At 28.3% G+C, this 23,050-nt stretch overlaps 1 protein-coding gene across 3 annotated transcripts in view; it reads left to right on the plus strand.

Annotated features, from left to right (window-relative positions):
* LOC129974955 (leucine-rich repeat protein soc-2 homolog) overlaps positions 1-23,050 on the plus strand; it is a 118,469-nt gene that overhangs the window by 54,555 nt on the left and 40,864 nt on the right. For all 3 annotated transcript variants that reach the window (XM_056087776.1, XM_056087774.1, XM_056087775.1), the window contains one exon: positions 12,284-12,406. In XM_056087776.1, the coding sequence (XP_055943751.1) occupies positions 12,368-12,406 (39 nt within the window). In that variant the 5' untranslated portion in view covers positions 12,284-12,367. The remainder of the gene's footprint in view (positions 1-12,283; positions 12,407-23,050) is intronic.

The following is a 23,050-nucleotide window of genomic DNA, read 5'->3' on the forward strand; positions in this document are numbered from 1 at the left end:
AAAATTAGAAGAAAGCTCTGAACATAAAATCAAAATGATCTTGCATCATATCTAACTTATTATATAGTATATGCAGAAGAAAGATAATCCATATATTTCATAAAGGAGATAAAACCTTTTAAAAATTATTTCATTACATAAAAAAAAATAGCTGGCCAGTTAGTTTTTTATTTTTTATTTGACGATTTTAATTAATAGTCCTATGTATTTAACCCTTTAATCATCGTCATTAAACGTTCGAGCGGTGAATTACAGCTTTTCATATTTATAAATTTAAATTAAAATATTCAAACACGCTGTCGTTCCACATAGGAATTGCATATAACCCACAAGTACTTCCAGAATTTTGCAAATTTTTGATTGAATGTGTAAAACGGTACATTCCTGAAAAAGAATCTGATTAAATTCTAAAAGGGAAAAACTTTTTAAGACTTAAATTATTATTTTTTCTTTTTTGATTATGTTTTATAATTTGCATAATTCATTATTTGGCTGTTTTGTTCTTGAATGAGTTGGACGATATCGTTGAATTTTGAATGTGTAAAACGGTACAATCCCGAAAAAGAATCTGATTAAATTCTAAAAGGGGAAAACTTTTTAAGAGTTAAATTATTATTTTTTCTTTTTTGATTATGTTTTATAATTTGCATAATTCATTATTTGGCTATTTTGTTCTTGAATGGGTTGGTTCTTGAATGCTGACTTATAGTGATAAAAAGTATATTTTAAAAAGATGTTTTATGTCGGTAAGGCTAAAGTGAGGGGGGGGGGAACTCTTACAAAATATTCTGAAGTTGAAAATATTAGTACTGACAACAAACAATCGGCTTTCGTAAACGATATAAAGTAAAAAAAAAAAAAATATTGCCTAAATTTAGTTGGAAAGGAAATGTGGATGTACCATTTCTCATACTAATAACTGCAATGGAACGTGGCTCTTTCGGCCGCTTTAAATTAGAATTTGTCGGTTGTGTGAAATTTTCTCTGTTCTCTGAGAATTTCTTATTAACATACTAGACAGCTTTGACGACCCATAGTTAGTATCAGCTAATGACAGCTAAAAAATTTCAATGAAATATTTTATGTAACTTGGTCTGAATGACTTCCTCAGCAAAATATTTTTAAGCGCCAATTTCGACAGGCATATAACTTATAATATTTCATAGGATTCACCATTTTATTCATTATGCTATAATTTCCCCTGATTCTGTGTATATGTCTTAATGCATTCAATTATATCGTGAGGGAGATAGAGTATCAATGTTTAAATATGGATGTATTAAAAAAATTATCAACATCGCTTGAATTTGGAATAAAATTACAAACTGGAAATTCAACGAACTTTTATTAAAAGCGTGCCTTATAATGAAACTTAACATGGGAAAATAAGCCGAATCTTCCTATCTTGATTACCAACAATAGAGAAATACACGATAAAATATTTGTAATAACAACTGTAGCGATATACTTCAGAAATGTAAAGTATATCGTTTTGAAGTATGCTTAAAATATTCTAAAAGAATTAATTAAAAACAAGAAAATGATTCGCCGGCAAAGAAAGAAAAAAATCTTATCATTGAAAAGATATTTTAATTATGATGTATAAATCATTTTTGACCTGTTATATTTTCGGAAGTTATTGAGGAAAAATCTCCGTCCTATTTTTATTAATTAAAATTAAAAAAAAAGTTTATCTGAGATGCACATGTTTATCTTTTAAAGTACACGATCAGGTTTGGTATCTCCTTATCATCGGTCTGTTTTATAGAGCATTATTATTAATAGAATTATTGAAATGCCTTTTATTATTTACATTTATTTTGGTTAATTAGAGGTCAAAACTAAAAATTACATTTTAATTTCATCCACTAGCAAAATACATTCGTAAATTGCGTCGTTAGTGATGGCAAGTGAATAATTTATTCGAAGATTTGAATGCTGCATAGAGTATTTAGAATGCAAAAATACTTTTTCCAAGAACAACATTTTTTTTTTAAATTAGAGGTTAAACATAATTTTAGTGCGAATTGTGCAGTTTATTTTAGTTGTATTTTGAAATTGTTCGATTGAAAGTGTTGTATATAGTTTCTTTATTTAAATTACTTACTTATTTATAAAAAATATTAATTTTTTAATTATTAATTTTATTTATTAAAATTACTTAATTTATTATGCATTAAAATAATTGAATCTTTAGAGTCCGTCTTTAATATAGTGTACTGTTTTATAGAAATATATAGAATAGTTTATAGAAATGCTTCTTTTATTTTTAAGATGATTTAAAGAAAAAAAAAAAATATTGATTCTAATGTTTACTATGATCCCATCAACTTCAAATTATCTTTTGAATCTGATACTCATGTCAAAAGGCATACAGAATTTTGTGCTATATCAGCGGTATTCTCAAGACATTCTACATTACAAGACAGCGCTTAAAATAAATACTCATTTCTGTATAGTATTCAAAATGCTTTGTGTATTTTATTTATTTATTGGATTAAAAAAATTCTACTAATGTCTATAAGTACTAAAGGATTAATACTTATGGGACAATGTCGCTTGATGTACTTGATAATTATGGTCCCATTTGCTTTGAAACTTTGAAACAAGGTTAATTTGAACCTGCTTTGAAGAAGAGTTAAGAATTAGATGGGGTAAAGTTTCCCAAAATTTCGTAACCTTTATTAACTATTGAAAGTTTTGGTTTACCCTCTATTCTTTTTTTGTGGTATGAATATTTTTGAAATCGGAGAAGTCTTGAGATCTTTGCTTCACAGATGAAAATACGTTGAAAAATATTTTCAAAAATTGTTACTGATAACCAGGCTAATATATTAGATTTAGAACATTTAATATTTATTTTATCTTTTGTATTTATTTAGGATAAAACTGTTACAGGTTGAAGGGTGAAGAAAATCATATTTTGTTCCATACGTGGACGTTCTGAATTCAATTCATCGCCAGATTTCTAGATAAGAAACTTAATGCTTCATTTTCGTGCATGAGAGTTGAGCGAAAATGAAGTACGCTTTTTAAAATTAATTCATTTTTCCTTATCGCTTTGTAACTAATTTGAAAAGCGACAAGTTGTTTCAAACTTATTTTGATGGACATAGATTTTTATAGTGACCAGTAGCAAAGCGATTTTAGTGGGTCCGAAAGTTTGACGACTGAAGTAGAAGGTTAGGAATGTATGTTTTAAGAGGTAATTTGTCTGGTAATTTTTTGGTCTGGCTTAGTTCTTCTGTTAACTTCGCGGAGCTATTGCCAAAGTTAGATATTTTGTATTCAAGGCTTATTCATCTCCTTTTCTGGTTGCATACTATACATGATCACTCTTTGACTTTTTAATCACTTTGGGATTTCCATCAATGAAGCACATAATTATTTCGCTTAGAAAATAACTCATGTAACTTAATATTGTTTGGGAGAGTTTAAAATCACTTGTGATTCACAGTTTGATATTTTACTTTTTTAAAAAAATATAAATTATTAATAGATTAATTTCTTCGTTTAATTATTGTTTTTGAGATACAATAAGCAGATCGCCAATTTAAAATTTTTAGTGGATTTTACTTCATCGTCGTTGCTTTTAATGGTTCTTTCTTCAAAATGCAGAAGAAATGAAATAAAACATTTTCAGCTCTATTTCATATGTTAATTCCTTCTCGATTATTTCATTCGTAACATCTTTTTAAATTTGAAAAGAAAAAAAAAAAAGAATAGAAAATCATTTCATTAGCGGAATTAGATGCAATTCTTTGTCCCCAACTTTTTCTGCATCCACTGTGACATTTAAATAAATTCTAATTCCTAAACGAAACCAACAAGGGAAGAATTATTTCTGAGCATTCCCAGCTTTGACAAATACCATGAAACCAACTGTAACCTATATATTCAAAATTACTCTCTTAACGCCATAGCTCAGAAAGTAATCATTTTGCCTTATTTCTCGCTGACCAACTATTTAAATGACAGGCATTTCAACTGATTGATCCACTGAAGCCCAGCAGGGCATCACCTGTCCACATTGTATATAGCTTTTCACGAATAATTGGATGCTAATAAAGTAGCAATAGTTTCTAATGTAGAATCCCTCGCTTAATATCGAAAGAGAGAAGTCAAAATGCCGAAACCATATCGAATGCTAAAATGGAGAACGACTAGATTACCAGAGTATAGCGGGGTTAGAATTTCTAGAAATTTAGAATACCTAATATTTGCTTTTGGATATTTAGAATATCTGTTCAAATTGACTTTTGCTTTTCTATAGTAGAAATCTCTTCTTCTTTTTGTTTTGCTTTACAGTATATTCTTATATAAAATTCATTTATTTATTTAAAAATCTTTTGTGATTTTTTTCTTATTTGTAGATTTTCAGTATTTACAATGCTGTAATTTTTTTGTGTATATTTTTGTAGTTTTATGTATTTATAAGTACAATTTATTAGATATTTGTTAATTTATCAACAGTTTTTCTGCTTTTCATTCTGTGTTAATAAGTTTCATGATAATTTCTAATATTATCTGAAAAGAAAGTTTATACTGCTTTGAACTTCTGTTATGCGTATTCAATTTCAACGATATCCGAATTTTTGTAAAACCAAATTATGAATATATTGTTACTCTTTTGGAGTGTCGGATACAATCACTTCTGAAGAAAATTTTTATTTTAGACGTATGTTTTTGACAAAAAATAAAAATTTTGTCATCTAAATTATTTATTTTTAGAAACTGACTTTTTTCATTTTTTTTTTTTTTTTTCAATTTTTTTTCTAATGCATTTTAGTAAGTCTGAGTGCTTAGTGAAAAAACTAACCTACTTTTCCTTATTTCTATATTTTAATATGTATTTTAATTTACGTTTAATTTCTTAAACTTTGAAAATATTGTAATTTTTTTTTTGTTTAGATTGTATAATGTGTTCAAGACAAATCAATTTTATATGAATAATTTGTTTGTTCCTCTGAAGTATTTTCTACTTACCAAATTGTGTTTATCGTGTGGAGCAGAAATAATCCCGGAGTTTTTAAGAATTTATTTATTTTTAAAATTATGAATTAGAATGATTAAACAGCCGAATAAGATCATTTTTCGCTACTTTTATAACAGGAAACCAAATTTACTTTTCTTCATAACGTAAGAAACGCTATTCTTCTAATAATTGGAGGCAAAGATTAGTTGGGGCTAATAATTTACTTAAAATAATAAATGAGATAATACATAAATAATTTACATAAATTTAATATTAAATTTTTGATGAAACTAATTATTATTAATCTTAAAAATCCGTGATGTGAAAAAAACATTGGTCCAGTACGCATTCATGTAGCAATCACGTAAAATAATTAGAGATTTTATTTGACAGTGGTATTGAAAAGATGAATCTGGTCGAAATAATATTGTAAATTTTTCTATTTATGCGCAAATGTTTTAATTACATGTTTTTAATCCATATGACTTGTTGCATGTTTATGTTGATAGAGTTTTGTGATCATTTTTTTATTTATTTTGAATGTATTAAAGTTTTGAAATCTTGAACATTTGTTTATTCTGTATGACCATTATTCTGATATTTTCAGAACTTTACTATCAATTAATTGATTATTTTTAAATTCTGATTTTATAATAGAGGTACGCACCATAACTAATTTGAAAAAAAAAAGTATATTTTCTTAAATGAGATATAAAATAATACATTTTGAAATATCTCAAAAAATTATAAAGTAATGAAAGTGAAAAGTTTTATAAATGACATTTTTGTTGATGCATTGAAACTAGAATTTTTTTTAAATCAAAAGTATGAAGACCATTATGAAATAGTATAACCCCAGACATTAAAAATTTGTAATAATCACATTGCAAATATCGCAATAAAAATATAACAAAAAAGAAAATTTCTAAAAAATTTTTTTCAAAAATTAAATGCATGTATTAAATAAATATGATAAAAATTCCATTTTATTTAATCAGTGTATCAGGCCTCTATGAATTCAAATGTTTCTCCCCCCCCCCTTCATTTTTAAACATGGCGTTCTCTAAACAAAAACTCTTCCAATTTGTGTTTCAGGAAACTGATTATATTCTACCGGTGTTTCAAATGCATTTTCAGTTTTCGATGCTAATACAGATAGATATTATTATTATTATTATTTTCTAATTGGAAGATTTTGATTTTTTGCCTTTTTAATGAACTGTTATTTATCCGTCTCGATAAATATCTGTTTATCTAGTTTCGTAGATATAATTTTATTTAAAGAATTTGTTTTTTATCTCGAGGTTTGTATTCAGTTAAAAATAATAAGTAATAATTTTATTAAAAACAATTTTTAAAAGAACGCTTTTAATAGCCCGTTAATTTTTTTTTTTTTTTTTTTTTTGTTTCTGTTAATTTCTTTTTTAGTCATTCGTTGTTAAGTCATGTCATTACTATAAATATAATGGAGTCTTAAAATGAATTTCTTCGAAACTTTTTTAAATTTCAAATTAGAAAAAAAAATTAATTTTTTTTTTCAAAATTAAAAATTGTTTTTAAAACTGCAACGTGTCATTACTTGTTTATGGAATCAAAAGTTTATTAAATTGATCGAATAACTAATAATTCTGAAAATATTTAAATAGTGTATTTCTACGAATGGTACAAACACATACTAAATTTCAGAATTCTAACGCATTAGGAATTGAGTAAAATGCTGATTATTAAATTCCTTTTTTATAAACATGAAACAATTCATATTAGACAAAAAAATTTATAAATTAAAAAAAAAGTTTTTTACGATTACAAATGAAGTTTTTATTGATGAATGATAATGTTTAATTTATTGCTTTTAATTAGTGTTTTTTATGATGAAATGTCTTAATTGAATTGATTTTTTTAATCATTTTGAAATTAAATTAAAATTATTATGTTGTGAGCTATAAAAGCTTTTTTTTTTTTTTTTTGCTTTTCTATTTTCTGTTATTGAGGTATTCTGTTTTGATGGACAACTTAAATTGCTTCATTGGAGGTAATTCATGTGGCATCATAGTCACATGATAAAGGTAACTGCACATGTTACGAATGCAATCTATTGATGTAGATTCTTAATTTTAGTATTTATTAATTAAAATTGGTTAGTTGTGGTGTACATTTTATAACTCCGCGTACTTCAGCAGGAAATTGCCATTTTCATTTTGGCTAATAGATCAGTTGGCTGTATCAATTGTTGCTTGCGTTGCTGTGTAAGGTTTAGTGCATGGCCTACCTTTGATCACTCACTGCTATCTATTGTAGTTTGCTTTTACTTAAATTAGGGGTTTACTTCGAATATCATTTTGTTAGCATTCTTCGGATTTGTGTGTGTCCAAAATTTGCATGCCCATAATGAACAGGTCAAATTACCAGACCCTGCTATAGTGGTCACATCGTTATTTTTTTAATTACAATATAATGTATGGATCGAACATAAACTGAGACTGCGCACTTGATATGTAGCATGTGAGCATGAACTGACTGTTTCGTTGAACTGTTATGATTAGCTTTCATGGAAGTCATTCCTTGTGCAATACATCAAAACAACTACTTCAATCATTGTTATTATTATTATTGCTATATCAGTTATTTTTCTAATCAGGATTTCTCTTCTACGTTGTCTGCTACAATGTGATATGTAGCTCTATCGATTAGTTTAGCAACAGTTTTGGGCGTCGCTTTTCGTTCGGCCTCGAAATCCGGATAACTCTTTCTTCCTGCGGTACTTGGATTCCATCCAAAAGACTTCTACCAACTCCGGCGGAGAATCGCTCGCTTCCCTCCCTCCACCTTTTTCCACTTAGAGATGATGACGTCAGTAACAACAGGACGGCTTCATGGCAACCCGGGTTATATTATGTAAGATAGGGCGGATCTAACTCCAAGTGCGTCATTGGTAAAACTCCGCCCGTTTCAGCTTAATTGGCTCGATTCGTAAGATACAGTCCAATGGGCGCACGTACCGGGCTCCTCATGCATTTTCAACGAAAGCAACGAAGATACAGCATTGGCGCGGAAAGGAAGGGTTTTCTCTTCCTACGTCGCTACAAACCACGCCTTTCAGAAATCCGATCTGTTAGACATTTTGTTGCCTGGAATCTGCAATCCAAACAAATGTATTTTGTTACACAGTCCCAAATACACGTCTGATATTTGTTTATAAGAGATATTTGCTTTTGGAATCTAAAATTAAGCGTATAAGAGAATTTTTCTTCGAGGTACGAAATTTCCCATGATTTTTGCTTGTCTTGTATTCCATTCCAGCATGTGGCAAGTGCCTTTATGCTTGTATATATGATGCACTTTTATTTTGTTTTTTACTGATTGCTTATAGAAATAAAAATTGATTCTGCTCTTGTATTTGTGTGCATGTTTTATTATTGGTGTGTCTGTATTGAAGAATTTTTTAAAAATAAATTGTGCTATATAAGCATCGGAAATTTTGGCGCATGCGTACATCGACTAGCACATGAATGCATCTGTGTATGTAGCACTGAGAAATATTTGCTTGTGGTAAAAATATATAATTTTCTGGATCTTTTTTTAATGCTATTTTTGAATTTTTGTTATTGTGGAGATGGCATCACTACCCATAGCATGTTATACTTTTATGCAAAGCGAGGTAAACTCAATTAAGCGTTCCATGCTAAGGCAACCATTTTTTTTTTTTTCTGGAACGATAAAATTCTCCTTTTTATTTCGGAATGGCTGCAACAATTATAATATAGTTCTTTCGAGAATTTAAATTACTTAATTCTACACATTAGCCTTATTGAATAATTATTGCTTTGACATATAAAATGAAATTTTTTTTTTTTCCACCTGTTACTTGAATCCAAAATAGTTTCGTTACTTAAAATTATCATTTTAGGTCTTTTTTGATGTAGATCTTAATGAATGAATGACCAGTCTGCTATGTAAATAATGCAACTCTGATTAAATTTAAGCAAATAAAAAAGAAAATTCATTTATAATTGGTTCGTTATAGAAATCCAAATTGCTGATAAGATTTTCACGGAATTTTTATTGCAAAAACTATGAAAAAGGATTTTAGGCGGGTTTCATGGTAATTAATTAATTTTTTTAAAAGAAAAACTACATTTCGAAGCATAGAAAAGTCGATTTAATTATTATTACTGTTCCGATTCCCATTAGTTGAAAGTACTCAAGATATTTTAAATAATTTCCTTTATTTGTTTCTGAGTTAACAAGCACGCTGTTTAAAATTAATTTTGCTTCTTTCTTTAAAATCTATTATATTATGGGAAAACTTAGCTTTAAACAAATCGTGTCGTGCATTCTGTGAATTTTTGTGCGGCTTTCGAGATTTCGTTCAAATAAAATTATCAGTTTAGTTAAAAATAAAGTGTAAAATAGAAATTTAAAAAGCTTTTCTTCACATGCACATTGATATTCTGTTTTTTACTTTTGTTATATATATTTTTATTTTCTGGTGCTTGCTTCATGATATTTCCAAAATTTCACTTTACTTGCGGTAATTGTAATTTCATTATAAGAACTACAGTTTTTCCTCAAAATCATCGCTTAGTGAGTAACATTCTATTTTAATTTCCGAACTTTTGTAGAAAATCTTGGACTTTCCTCAATTAATAAGAAGCATTTTTTTAAAAAATACCTGTCATGAACATGAGATCGTTCATTTGTTTAAAATTAAAAACAGAAAAATCTACTAGTTCATTATTGGTAAAGCAGCATTCAGATTTTTCTTCCACTTATGAAATTTTGTATTCAAATTAGTCTTTTTGCTTACCAAAGAAACAGTGAGTCACAAGGAATGCTTTATTGATAATTTTTTGATTAATCCTTATCAATGTCCCCAAGTTAGTGAGTCCTTACCTAAGACTCACAATTTTATGCGTAGAGATGGAGATAAAAAATTTATTGGGGAATATGTGAGAAAGTTTTGGGGGGACTACTTCCATTTGTTTAAATTTGCTTTAAAAAAATCAGTACCATTGTTAATAAAATTATCTTTATTGATTTGGTTTAAATAAATATTCAGAACTTTATAATTTATATAAAACAAATTTTCTAATTTAAAAATTTATTGTGCACACATGCACTCTCACACAGAAAAAAAATAATGTAAAATTATGAAATGCAGCAAGGAACTTTCGTATCATTTGCGATCTTTTTATTTATTAAAATAAAGAAATAAATTCAAATTCAACTTGTGAACAAATGCGATTTATAAATAAGTTTTCGAAAGTGTTTTTAAACTCATATCTCTACAAAGAGCAAAATGATGGAATATTATAAATAGTTTGCCGATTCGCCTGTGAGTTGCCAGTTTAATCATTATATTCAGCTACACTTTAGCTGTTAGAAATAATTAGATTACTGAAAAATAGACAAATTATATTTTTCCTTTTAAAATTTTCCATTGTGGGTTTATTTCATTAATGTACTGAACTCTACATCAAATTCGATCGAATTGTCGTACATTCTCAAAATTCATAAATTACTAAAAATTGAATGCAATTTCCAAAAATTGTATTATCTTGGGTGATCGGTAAGAAACTTTTATAGAGTACAATGTATTCCACTTTTATGCTTTCCTAAGATTCCAAGAAATAATAGTGTAAAAGGCGGGAAACTACAAAAATAGATAAAAATGTTCCGGACAAAAAAAAAAAAGTCGATAATAATAATGCGCATTATTAATATTATGGAACATTTCATTCTTATTTCTAATGCTGACTTGAAATAAATATCGAATACAGAATAATTTCAAAGAAGAGAGCAGTGAAAATCTTGTGTATATTCTTTTAATTTGGGTATCTTTATTAATATAGATATGAAATTACCCAAGATGCAATGAATGATCTTTTTCTATATGAAACATTAAAATTTTGAAACTAATATTATATTTATTACGTTGGCTAACATTTATACCAGATGAAAAATACAATGACTTCTTTCTATCAAATTATGCTATCGAAAATTGAATTTTGATGCTTTTTTATTCCTTATGTCCATACATAAGTTTGTAAAGAATATCGAAATTATTTTCATTGGTCCTTTAAGGTATGTCCCTACCTTTAGAGCCCTTTTTTGAAATTTATAAAATTTTAATAAAATAAACATTTTTGTAATTATGATGGAGAATAAAACGAAGAAATCTAGTGAAATTTCAGTGGATTTTTTTTTTAACTTTGAAATTATAAGCAATTTTTAGTTAAACTGTTCTGAACATTTGTTGTTACGCCAAACAATCTCTAGCAAATTCTAATATATATATATTTCGATTATTTTTAGACCATACATAATTAATATATTTTACTGTGTTACGAACTAAAAGATTATCTGTAATTCTAAAAGTTTTGAAAATATTATCAATTTTGTAAAAAAATTCACAATTTTTATAGAAAATTATCTATTTTTTTCTCTCTATTAGATATACTGTATTTAATATTTTCAAATGTTTTTTAACTATTTATACAGTTAACCTCTATAGTATGTTTTTCGTTAATGCATCATTTTCAATATTATGCTATTACTCCTCCTATATTTGTGTTTCCAAATCAGTACCGAGACATATATAAATAATTTTTTCTTTTCTTTTTTGAAAAAAAAAAAAAAAAAAAAAAAAAGACGCTTTTTTTGGTATACTAGAATGTCAAAAAGATTTTTTTTGTTACAAAATTCTGGATGTTCAAACAAAAATCGCAAGAATGTGTGGTACTAATTGAAGTAATATAAGTTAACTGAAATTTGTATCTAATTTACATTTAATTATTATTGATTATTAAATAATTTTTCTCCTTATAATATTCATTGTCGATTAGTTTACTTATAGTATTATTTCCAGGACTAATGTTTTTACAATTGTGTTTTGATGTCTAGATTTATGATGAAATATTTCCTACTTGATAGAGACGTTTTTTTAGAAGCTGCTTTTATTTTTTCTTGCTACTGAAAAGTTGATACATTTCATACATCATTGTTATAAATATTATGGAATTTTTCAAATGCCTACAAATGGCATTTCTTATATTTGATGAAATTTTTAATTAAAATTTAATCTGATAACTTATTTTCGAAAATATTAAAATGTTGGACTGAAATTGTAATAATAAATTCAGAACTCTAATACATCGAAAAAAATATTAATAAATTCTATCTGTTTAAATATAAAAGAAGCCAGTTTCAATAAAAATATGTAAAAATTGTCGCCAATTTACATTTTACTTTTCCGAACATTTCAGAATGAAAACATTCTAATGCTCACTTGTTTCATTTCTGTTTCAGAAGGAGCATACTTCGTGTTGCCACGTGGAGTGTTGTGGAAGAGGCGGTGCCACTCCAGACAACAGTGATCATCGGGACGAGCCTATGGATGTGGACACCGAGATGAAGGAAAGAGTGCCAACGGTATTTATACTTATTGGCTCGTTATTTATAACTTGCCAACTTTGGCGAGCAGATGATGTGCCAAGAATATTACTTGTGTTTAATTTCAGTCAAATCTCTTATATCCTTATTTAGATGTCCGGGATTCGGCCAACTAAATATTTTTAAGTGTAAAATGGTGACTTTTGTACCTTCTTATTGGAATCGGATGCCATGACATTTAAAGTCATTAAAAATTTAAGCGGCTATGTTCTATATTTTAATTTGCAAACTGTCTTTACTTTGTGTAATATAATTTCATTTTCTGATTCCTTGTGTAAATTGCAAAAATAATTAACTGAATCTTGCTCCTTTAGCTTTCAAATAATGAAAATTATTTAAATTTCATTGTTGAAAATTATATAGAATTAAAAAAATCGTCAAAATCTGGGAGGAAATTACACTGCAATTAAATAGGCATTATTGCAGAGACAATTTTTAAATTTTAAAATGGTGCGAAAATTAATTTTCTAGGTAACCGTAGTAAAATGCCAGAATTTGGCTTGATTAAAAATTTTAAAAATATAATTTGAAGGTTATGTTTCCACCTTCCAAAGTATATCCATGCCAAGTTTGCTGGTAATAAAACGCAATCTGTCTTGTTGAGCTTCAACTAACACACGCGCACAGTTACGTACTCTCTTATGTTAACAGAATTAGAGACTGCAGGCGAATCTCAATTATCCGTGATGACTAGAATAGTAATTACTTCAGTTGGTTAGAAATTAAAGTAATGGAATTTAAAACATCACTTCTTAACTTTCGTTCCCAAAACTATTTATATGAAATTATAAAAATAATTTCTCAATTACTACCGCTCCTTAATATTTTAACAAACTTTTTTATTACTTGTCAAAATTTTTATATTCAATTTTGGTACAATTATCATCGGTAAGAGGGTACTTAAATGCTACTGATTTTTGTTATTTCTTTTCCATTATCAGATTGATTGTATAATACAAAAAAAAAAAAAAAAAAGATTATTTAAGACAGTAAGTGTATTCTCAAAAAATTTTCCTTTTTCAGCAACGCGAAATTTTCCATCACATTGACAGTGCCTTTTTTCCATCCTTAAAAAATGTGTGAAATTTGCTCATATCACTACTAAGTTTAAAAAAATAATAGCCTTTTTTTTTTTAATTTTCTCGTTTACGAAGTATACAAAAAAAAGAGAGAACATTGTAAACATAATTAAAAAAAAAAAAAGGAATTCAATATTCTGATGAGTTTCCATGTTTTCAGATTTCCCCGGAAAGATATATTTTTGGTACTTTTTCTGTTTTTCTGGGAACACGAGAGCTCAAAAATATTTTAAATTAGGAAGCTGAAACTTGGTATATGAAATTACGGCCAAAGTTGTAGATTTCTATAAAATTTTGAACGAAATCATCTCATAAGAAATCTGTTTGTCTAGTCGTTCGAGTATAAGTGAACTCGATAATACAAAGCGCAAAAAGTTAGGTGGATAAAATTTGGTACATAAGTTTAATGTCTAAAATATAGATATTTATCAAATTTTAAACCAAATCTGTCAAAGGGTCTGTACTCTCACATGCCTGTAAACCCAAGTCGATGAAATTTCACATGTTATTTTGTGACTACAACTGTGGTTTTAAGTCAAATTTCAGTTCAATCGGTCTGCAAAAAAGGCGTCTAAAATACATATTCTTCTGATAAATTCAATTTACCCCAAAACTCTCTATTTCGTAATCATTGTTGGACAATGCCATGCAAATAATTCGCTGCCTTACCCTAGACCAACAATTTTATACTAGTGAAAAGGGATATTTTTTTTTTGAGAGTATGGCAGAAACTTTCGAAGAAAACGCTAACGCTGTTTTTGTCTCGGCCCTTCCTACTGATGATCCTTATATCTATTCGAGTAGGCTGAGTCATTGTGAATTTTTCAAGCCTCCACAGTGCGGAAATAGGCCCGAATACTCCAGTTTCTAAAAAAATTTAGAGGCCAAATGAAGAAATAATAAGTATAGCTCTTTTTCCTAGTGTCAGCTAGGTTAACAGATATACACACCTCCGATGATATAGATACGGATAAACCAGTATTTCTTCTTTAACACTCCCTATCCAACAATATATCCTTTTTTAAGGAATCACAGTATCAGTTAAGCGTGTTTAATGATATTGTAATGTCTTGATCTAGACTGATCAAATAACGAAGCAGAATTTCCAGTCAATTCTTTATTTTACAACCCTATATATACACAGAACAACTTGTTCTAATCTTGGTTAAATAAATAGTTATTTACACCTGTAGTAGGAGATACAACAGTCAAAGTCGAAGGCTTTCTTGAAATTCAGTTGGTTCACGGACTCCGAATTCGTGGACGTAGTTCAACAGTCTCCTGCAATTGGTTTCCCGTTGGTGTGGTGTGGTGCGGAGAGGAGGGTGCCAGCTCAGGTGTCGTCCTCGTCATCTAATCGCGGTTCAAAATTACGAGGTCCGTCCCAAAATAGCCCTAGCGTTGCTTCAAACGGGACGTTAATATATCCAAACTAAACCTGCAATTCGTTTCTTCTCTTCTAAACAAAAAGTCTCCGCATTTTATTTCGGCGACAATATCTGCCTTTTAATTTACATTGGTCATTTGAGCTCTCTTTCGACCAATCGGGTTTCAGAAATATGCTCTTTCAGCGGCGCCAGTGGGTCGTGGGAAGGTCCTTTCACAAAGAGAAACATCTAGCTTCCAGATGTTTGGACACCCCTTTCTCTTTGAAGGTACTATCAATACCTCTTGGACGAGGAATTCCACACGTGGTCTTTCACTGTAGTCGCTAATGAAAAGATGCGAGACCACCCAGGTGAAAAGATCCACCATCTGGCTATCTCGAGGAGTTAAGTAAGTAACAGCGACGACACAGCAGGCTGTAAATGTCTTATCAGTACTGGGAAACGGGGAATGTTACACAAGCGTGATTTTTTTCCCATTGTTGAAAGCTAAAGGAGGATTACGTTTAATATCTGGGTAGATATGAAAGCGAATAAAAAAGTGAAAATATAATACCTCACATTTAGAAGATAGACGAAACGGTCATTTACACTTTTATTAACGCTTGATTTCTGGGACCAACCTTCATTAGACAGATTCAGATATAGAACATATGTAAGACAAATAAAATAATACGGCTTTAAATGCCTGACAATTTGACGGAATCATCGATTTAAAACTATATTTAAACGATTTGACTGAAATCGAATATTGCCAATATCTACGGCGAACCACCTAATCACAAAAGGCGACTAGTTAAAATATAAAGTATATTAATCTGAATTTGTCTGGCTTTATTTAAGGCATTTCGAAGCCTTACTCAAATTAATAATAATCATCTTCCTCGACGGCATTTTTGTCTTATTGATATGAGAAATTTCATAAGAATTTTAGTAGTTATATTACTTTTTCTTTGCCTACCACTACTTCAATCAAAACTGCCCATTTTTAAATAATAGAAGTGTTATTTGTACAAAATGAAATTCTTTTATTACTTTTGTATTTTTTATCTCTTACTAGTTACCGACTCTTGCCAACCATAAATAAGGTTATTTAATGACTAAAGTATAGACCTGTTAATCTCGGATATTTTTAAAACGTGTACTATATTTTCGGATAACGGAGTTTTTTTTTTAGTATTATTAAAAACTGTGTCATTTCCTCCCCCTTATTTTCGTATTTATGTCGTCATATTATGTTAAGCCAAAAATGAGTTCAATTATGCCTTATGCAACCAGAAATGTTGGAAAGATTTTATTTAATTAGAATTGCATAATTAATCGCATCAGTTATAAATTAATATATTTTATAATGTGGTAAAAATTTTCTTTCTGATAACAAAAATTTTGTTCCATTATAATTTCGCAATTATTATAATTCCATTTTTTTTCTCACTATTTTGACTAGAAAAAGTGCTTACTTTTCAGAAGAATCCTTATTTAGAAAATTCTAATAATTAGGCTTATTTTAAAATTTTTGGTATGAACGCCATATTTGGCATTAGATTTAATGCTGTTAAGAACTAACGTTTATCACGATGCTTTGTATAATTTTGAATGCAGACGCAAAAAAGCATAATTCTTTTTCTCATAAATTCTAATTTCCATTCAATCTAAATTTTTTTTCAGTCTTATCAGAGCAACAAATATGCATTTCATTTTAATAGTTTAGCAGCCAGAAAAGTAATATTCCACGTGAATTCGTTAGTTACTGAAGGCGGCTAGTAGATTCTATAATATTCATTTCAAATTGCCTGAATTATTGAATTATGAGAAATATAAATTCTATAAAGGAGGAGTCTGTAATGACTTTTTAGCATCATTTCCCTAAAAATATCTGCAGGTTAATTCAAAACGGAGGTTAATTCCAACACTCAACTAACTACAAAATCGTCCTTAACTAAAATTGAAATTAGAAAAAAGTGAAATAAAATTTACAAATGCTTTTATAAGCGTAGCGATATATTTATGAATTCCCATCTTTTTTTAAGTTATTATTTATTACAAGTTATTTTTAATTGTTCTAAAATATATATTATCCACTAAAGACAATTACATTTTATTATTTATTAGCTGTATTTGCGATCTATTGGTTTGCTAGGATTAAGGATTACTAAAAATTTCAATATCATATTTTATGCAGCTTGGTCTTAATGACTTCCTCGACAAATTATTTTTAAATTTCTAGTTTTGACAGACATGTAACTAATTTTGTTTTTGAAACTTTTCACAGTTCATTGTTCATTGAGCTACGAATTTCTCTAATTTTTGACCTATCCCTTTATACATTCAATTGTATAAGAAAAGAGCAGAATGTTTGAAAATGGGTGTTTTTTAAAGCCTTTTCAACATTACTTGATTCTAAAACTGTCTTAATTGTAAAATTAATAAATTTAAAAATATGTATTAAAAACTTGGTTTATAAGAAACTATATATTATAGAAAGATAAGTCGATGTTTCATATTTTGATTGAAAATAATTAAAGGAAATAAAAATTAGGATAAGATATTAGTAGTAACAGTGAAAACGATATGCTTTTCACTATAACACGGAAATATATCGTTTTGAAATATGCTTAAAATAGTTCTTTAAAATTTAATAAGATATAATAGGAAAACAATTTGACGGAAAAAATTAGTATCACTGAAAGGCCAGTTTTTAAAACTTTAAGATGATGTGAAAATCATTTTTGTATTTTATTATTGCTGAAAGTTATCGTGGAAAAACAACAAAATTTTGCTTAATTTTTAATTGAAAAACTTAAAAAATCGCTTTAAAGTGGGCATATCTATTCTCCAAAGTACAGTGCACTCCCGATTATCCGCGAAATTGGGTGGCGCTGCCGCCGCGGATAACAAAAATCGCGGATAATCCGAAAAAAGCTAAAAACGGGTATAGCAAAAAAGAAAATAGTCATTCCAACTTTCAAAAATCGTTTTATGTACAATAAAACGTAAAATAAACAGCAGGAAATGTTTAACTAACGCTTAATATTTTAGTATATCACTCAAAACGAACCTAAAATGCATTTTGTTAATGAAAACAGAAAAGTGCTTTGTATTTACGAGAGGCGTCAAGGATACACAGAAAAATTAATACATATGTACTGTTTTAATACTGTAATGTATTACGTAATTGCAAAAGCATAACTGTAAAACTGCACCTTTTTGAAAAAATCAGTCAAAAAAAAAAAAAAAAAAAACTTTGTGTGGCAGGCGCGGATAATCCGCACCGCGGATAACTCGCCCGCGGATAATCGGGAGTCTACTGTATATTTACTCTAAATTTAGTAGCTCTAGATTTGGTATGGCCTGCAGAATGCCAACACACATTTATCTTTATTATTAGTAAAGTTTAGTTGCCATTAACAATCTTCAAGTTCGCTGGAAATATTAGTTGTGTTTTTGTAATTAAATATTTTATACAAATTTATCTTTAAAAAATAATGTTTAATAATTTATATTTAATTTTTTTTAATCTTTTCGATGTCCATGATTCCTCAACAAAGCATTTTTAAGTATCAGGTTGTAACTGATATTAAAATTTAATGGAGTCTAGTTCAATGACATCATAGCGCCATTATCTAATGACATATCATCTGCCGCTTTAGTAGGATTTCACTTTCTGATTCCGCATATGAAAAACCATCGTTTTTCTTAACAGTGTTCGAAAATATAGAAATTAAATGTTCCATGAAACAATGAAAACGGCTTGAATTTCAATAATGAAAAGTGTTATTGAAAATTATGCAAAAGATGTTTTAAGAAATCATCAGTATTTAGGTAAACGTTACGGCATATTTTAATTAGTATTGTAAAAAAATATAATTTGTTAAAGTTTTTTAAATGGTGTATAAACTTTTATATTTATTAAGGAGAAATGTCAAAATTCTCAGTATGTAATTAATTAAAATTCTAATCAAAATTTCATAAACGCTCCGACTTGCGAATCTAACTTTTTAAAGCTTTTAAAAAAAAAAGCTTGGTGACATTACGTGAAACCCTCTGGCTTGTGGAATGTATACTTCTGAACTTTCACATTCTCTTTTATAGATGAGGTAGAAATGTTTTGTACTAAAAATTCAACAAAAAAGATACTTATATGATTACTTAAAACAATTTACTGCAGTAAAAATTTTGTAAATGACATTAAATATTTTTCAGATGCTAAAAATTTAAAAAGATTTTAAAGTTGATTAATGTTGTCTGACTTTATAAACAGAATTGTATGTTAAAATGATTGCGAAATTTATACAAAATGAATAATCAATGCCTGTTTCGAAGTACAGAAAATAAATCTCAGAAACCTTTAAAAGTTTCAAGAAATCTGAAAAAGAAATCTTGTTTGTATTGCTAATCATGGAAATACGATTTGCTTGAAAAAAAGTTTCTCTCTTAAAATTCCTGGAAACTCAATTTCCATCAAAAAGCCACTTTTTTCCGAATCTAAAAATAGGCCAATCGTGTAACCTTAAATTATACAGATTTTGTCAGTTAGATGTAACAAATCTCTGTTAAAGAATGTTATGCAAGAACGTACTTTTAAAAGAAAACGAAAGAAATTCTCTTTTCTGTTCCTTAACGGATTTATCAAATCCAGACTATTTTTTTAAATCCGGCAACACCTGCTTTAAATTCTGGGGGATATTTTTTATAAAGTCTTTTGTATTAGGTAATTTTCTAATAATAATAATATTATATAGTAGTTTCCGCTTATGCGATCACTTCGTGATTTAAATATTTTGATAACATTAATCGATTGATGACAATAAATCAATGAGTAAAATTCGACTGTATTTTTATCCTTCAAGAGAAAAGAAACAAAACAGCAACACGATAAAATTACATCAAGACTGTCTATAAATTACTTCAAGAATAACAAAACCATTAATTTTTGCTTAATGACAATTATTCCTTAACAGTTCACTTATATATTGCTCATACTCATATGTACACTATAACCTCGATTTAACGTCATTCAAGGGATCGAAAAGAAATTAATACTATATGTAGGAGGATGCTAAATCGGGGTATGGCAAAAACAAAACATTGGCAATGAAATAAAAACTAATTTCGGTTACATGCCTTTTATTTCTTCTTTCACAGTGGTTTGATAATCAGTTTTTTAAGCTATTTTTTTATGAAATCGGTTATTTTACTTTGCGTTTTATTTTTATCAGCTACATCGCAAACCACATTTTCAATACATATGAGTTTTTGCAAAGTTTTATTTAGGTCTTCTCTATTTGAAAATAACATTTTCATTATTTTAAAAGGTTGTATGTCTTCTTTCACAGAGAAAATTTCATGTTCTTCATTATCTTCTTGATCATTGTTATCTGTTATCAATTATCTGTTTAAATTAGTTCAGACCGTTCTAATCCAGAACAAAAGAATATGAATCCCATTTTATTGTGGAAATCGACTCCCAGATTTTTCTGACAAGTGAAGCAAGAAATTCCCTGAACACTAATGGTTAACTCTGGCAGAAGATGGAGGATCTGTTAATTCAAACCTGATAACATTAGATGATATAGCGATCATATTAAACAAATATATTTGTATACATTTTAAAACGTCGGTCCAGAACCAGAGGATTTTTATAATAAAAAACGAAGGATAATACTAACTGCGATTATCTTAAGCGGTATCCATTGAAATAATAAAATATTCCCGACCGAATTTTCTAAATCCTTGTACATTAGAAAATAAAATCTTTTTGTAGGAAATGTTTTTTAACGTCATATTTGTTTATAAAATGTCAATGGTAGTTATCATTAGAAAAATAGGATCTTATAATCTGAATAAATCTTTTAAAATTTATTTTTTCCTGCTTTAATGTGTTTCATTTTCATTTTCTTTTTTTAAAAAAATTATAAGCCATGGGGAAAAAATCTAGTGAAAATGGGAGAAAAAACTTTCATTTCATTCAAGCATAGTTCACTAGGGAAATTTTAATAAGTTTTGCGTTACTTTATTTTCATTCAAATATACCGACTGTTTAACGGAAAAGAAATATCTGGAAAGCACCTAATAACGATCTTTATTTATTTAGTTGTAATAATAGAACATAAAACAGAGCCTCTTAATTAGCAAAATGAAATAGTTTACTTCTAAAAAAAATCATAATATTTGCATCCGATTCTTAACATTGATTTAAAAAAAGCATAATAATTTCCAGATTACTGTTTTCAAAAATTTACTTCCTGCGTTGATTTCAGAGTGAAATTGTATTTCAAATGATACTGGTAAAATTCAGCTTCAACCTTTTGTATATTTTTGAAATTTAGCATGTTTTGTGTTTCTTTGTCGTGTAGTAAAGAAAAGTACCTGTTGAACCTCTCTGTTCAAATTCATTAGATCCAAATTTATTATGCATATCACTACATTATTATCATTACCTAGAGGCATTTTATTTCTCTAAGGTTTTCGAGTCATTACATCCATTTACATGTAATTGATATATAACAGAATATCAACCAGCTGTCAGATTTTCTTTAAAATTTCTTTGCTGGTCTATAATTTTGTTATTTTGGATTATTTAAACCATAAACCAATTTTCATTCATTTATTATTTTGTTCGGCTTCTTAAATGGATTTCATGCACATTGAGTTCCACTATAATTTGATGAAATCCCAAAATTTTTCTATAAAGACTTCATACCTAATTTAATCTATCTATCTTGCTGCCTCTTCGAGGTTTTTCTCAGTAGTTTTTAGAAGATCGCAATGGAACTGGAAAGTACTGATTATTACATTGTGTTTATCAATCTGAATTACTTTTGCATCGCTCAAACTGCCGTTTGGATTTCTTGTAGCGAAAATTTATAGATGATTTTTCAGATTTTTAGTGATTCTTTTTCATTCTATTATTTACTCCAAATTTCTTTTATTCATGTAACCATTTAAATTTCAAATCAATATGAAGGCTCTATACAGAAAAGACGTTCTTTAGAAAAGAACTTTGAAAAAATAAGCCTGTAATCTCAGTAGAATGAAAAATATGTGCAACTCTTCCAATAGACTGGATATATTCTCCCAAGCGCTTAAAGATTTGATAGCTTGCTTCCATTTATAATGATTTAATTGGCATAAAGTCTCCATGATAGAAATTATCCTGGTGCAATTAAAAGTTTTTACGAAAATGATGTTTTTTGATGGCGGGTGTTTTATTAAATAATCCAAAATGCGAAATCTATTATCGAAGTGCTTTTTCTTAATCAGCTTTCTCGTAATTTTAAGCTAATCCTTTTTTCTGCCTAGCAAATTGTCTGCTGGTCTATGTTGTTTTTTTTTTAATCAAATTGTAAAAGGTAAAACATTTGATATTGAATTGTTAATTGCAGTACACTCCCGAGTATCCGGTTCGCGATTACCCGGCTACCGCACTATCCGACCGAGTTTTCTTTTATCGTAACTAAATGAGGAAGGCAAAGCATCTATTAAGTTATCTATTAAGAACTTTTTCAAAACCCCAAAAACAGTAAGTTTTGACTCTTATCTAATTTGGCATATAGTTATTTCCTTGGTAATGATCGGGTGTGTGCAATATTTGGGTTATGTTATGACTTGGAGTTTTCAAATTTTAACTACATTTTTAATCAAAAATTAATAGAAATTTTTATGTTTTTCTTTATTAATTACACAGATTATTATGGAACAAAATCCATTTTTGCATGACTTTAAATTTAAAAAATGTTATACTTATTTCTGCACAATTTTTTCCCCCTAATTTTATCTAATTAAAAAAATTATTTTACAACGCTGCTTTTTCATGGCTTTAATTTCTGGATTTATATTCACGCGGCCTGTGATGATATTAAATAAATTTTCTTTGTGCATGTTATCGTTTCTATATAATAAACAATTACACACATGAATCAAGTTTAAAATATTATCACCATTACTACGATTTTTTATATTAAAGATTCAAATCTCTTAAAAATGTTGGTAACAGTTGAGTCCAGTTTTTCGTCAAGCTTTATAAAATCATGCCAACTGTCCAAACATACGCTAAAAATCAACCCTTTTGGATAAATACAAGAAATGGTAATAAACGGCTTTCAGGGTTGCAGTGAGAAAGATAGCATTTCATTTGGCAGGAAATCGCTCCTAAATAA

This window comes from Argiope bruennichi, chromosome 7, assembly GCF_947563725.1.
Source record: "Argiope bruennichi chromosome 7, qqArgBrue1.1, whole genome shotgun sequence".
NCBI lineage: Eukaryota > Metazoa > Arthropoda > Arachnida > Araneae > Araneidae > Argiope > Argiope bruennichi.